This window comes from Emiliania huxleyi, assembly GCF_000372725.1.
Source record: "Emiliania huxleyi CCMP1516 chromosome Unknown EMIHUscaffold_188, whole genome shotgun sequence".
In the NCBI taxonomy this organism is placed as follows: domain Eukaryota; phylum Haptophyta; order Isochrysidales; family Noelaerhabdaceae; genus Emiliania; species Emiliania huxleyi.
This window is the reverse complement of record NW_005200712.1, coordinates 244,525-246,231: the sequence shown is the minus strand read 5'-3', so window position 1 is coordinate 246,231 and position 1,707 is coordinate 244,525. Positions and strand designations below refer to the sequence as shown.

At 66.8% G+C, this 1,707-nt stretch overlaps 1 protein-coding gene across 1 annotated transcript; it reads right to left on the bottom strand.

Moving 5' to 3' along the window:
• EMIHUDRAFT_365536 (hypothetical protein) lies at positions 1–852 on the bottom strand. The gene has a single exon (XM_005782653.1). It carries the CDS (start codon positions 839–841, stop codon positions 56–58), a length of 786 nt encoding a protein of 261 aa, XP_005782710.1. The 5' UTR covers positions 842–852; the 3' UTR covers positions 1–55.
• Positions 853–1,707: the final 855 nt, after the last annotated feature.

Genomic DNA, 1,707 nt, shown 5'->3' with positions numbered 1-1,707 from the left:
ACGAAAGTGTGTGTGTGGATGGATGGAGGACTCGAGCGAACAACTGCCGAGACATTCAACAACACACGGGCGCCCGCGCCGCCGCATCGCGCGCTTCGCGCGCCAGCGCCACGTCGTACTTGTTGGCCTCCGTGCAGGCGGGGTTGATCGCGCTGTCGCCCGATCGGAAGCGCTCCACCGGCTCGCATCGGGTGCAAAAGGTCGAAGCGCCGCTGTCGACGCCGGCTCTGGCGCCGCAGCCGTAGCCGGCGTACTCGCAGCTCTCTGCACAGCTGAACGGCTCCTCCTCAGCCGTCTCCTCCTCGGCCGTGTCGAACGGCCCCGAGCCCTCCTCCCCCTCCTCCTCGTCCTCGTCCTCCCCGTCGTCCTCTCCTTCCTCTCCTCCATCTCCCTTCTCGTCGTCGTCGTCGTCGTCGTCGTCGTCGTCGCCCGGGGTCTGGGCAGCGGGTTCAGCGAGCGCAGGGGCGGGAGCTTTGTCCTGTTGCGTCCCAATCGTCAGGACCTCCGCTGTCATGGGCACCTCGACGATAAACTCAAACTCTGTGGCTGAGGCTGCAAGGGTGGCCGGTGGCGGCAGCTTTGGTGGCGGCGGCGGCGGCGGCAGGGGCGAGGGCGGTGGGGGCGGGCGCTGCGTACGGTCGCTCTGTCCGCTGGATGGTGCCGAGCGCGCCATCGCCAGCATTGCCTCAAGTCGCTGGTCTGCCGCGCTCTGATGGTAGTGGGTCATCTTGTCAGGCTCTCGGCCGGCGAACACGAACGCCGCGCACAAGCCCACCGCAACGAGGGCGGCAGCGCACACCTGCAGCGCGAGTGGCCTGCGCGGCGGCAACTCGATTAGCATTGTGAGCGCGCGCCGCGAACGCGAAATAAGGCGCGAGCTCACTGGGTTCCGGCTCCTACCCAGATAGGGGGTCTGAACTCTATGACTCGCACCAAAACGCCCTACCTACCTACCTATTGCGGGCGCCAATCGCCAGGCTCCGTGCCCCACCTACCTACCTATTCCCAGGCCGCGCAGCGAAGCGAAAAAATACCCGTTAGCCCTCTGTGAATAGGCTCCCAGCGCCCGCCGCGCGCCGGCTTGTACCGCGGTGCGCGCCGCTCGCGAGCCCGCCAGAGCATGGCCTACTGGGCTCTCGAGGCGTTGGACGGCTCCAAAACGGCACTCTCTTCCCTCGACAGACTGTCGAGGGCACGGACCCTCCCGCCTACAAGCCCACCACCACCACCTACCTACCTATTGCGGGGCCCTCTGGGGCGGTCAGAACCGGACCTACCTACCTATTGCATGGGGTCTAACCGTAGCAGACCCCCTATCTGGGTAGGAGCCGGAACCCTGCGAGCGTTCGTTACGATCTAGAAATGTGCAACCACAGCCCAGTCCGGCTGCCGCTCGCCGAGGCGCAGATTGGGGTGGGTATCATTGCTGCACCACTCGGGCTGCGCATGTCAGGGATGGAATCGCGCACGGCCGAGGCCATCATTCTTGCGGCAATGAGCGGCGACGGCGACGAATTAAGACGGCTTCTGCCCACCAACGAGACTCCAGAGGAGGGGGGCGAGCCCGGCTCGGAAGAGTCGACTGATGCCACAGCGAACGGGTGGAGCGTGACCGACGTGTACGGCAGTCCTCAGCTGTGCGATGGTGGCGGCGGCGTGGGTGGCGGCGAGGGCGGGGGCGGCGAGGGCGGTGACGAGGGCGGCGGC

Excerpts from the sequence above, each read along its gene's own strand:
- EMIHUDRAFT_365536 (XM_005782653.1), bottom strand. The coding sequence starts at position 841 with ATGCTAATCGAGTTGCCGCCGCGCAGGCCACTCGCGCTGCAGGTGTGC.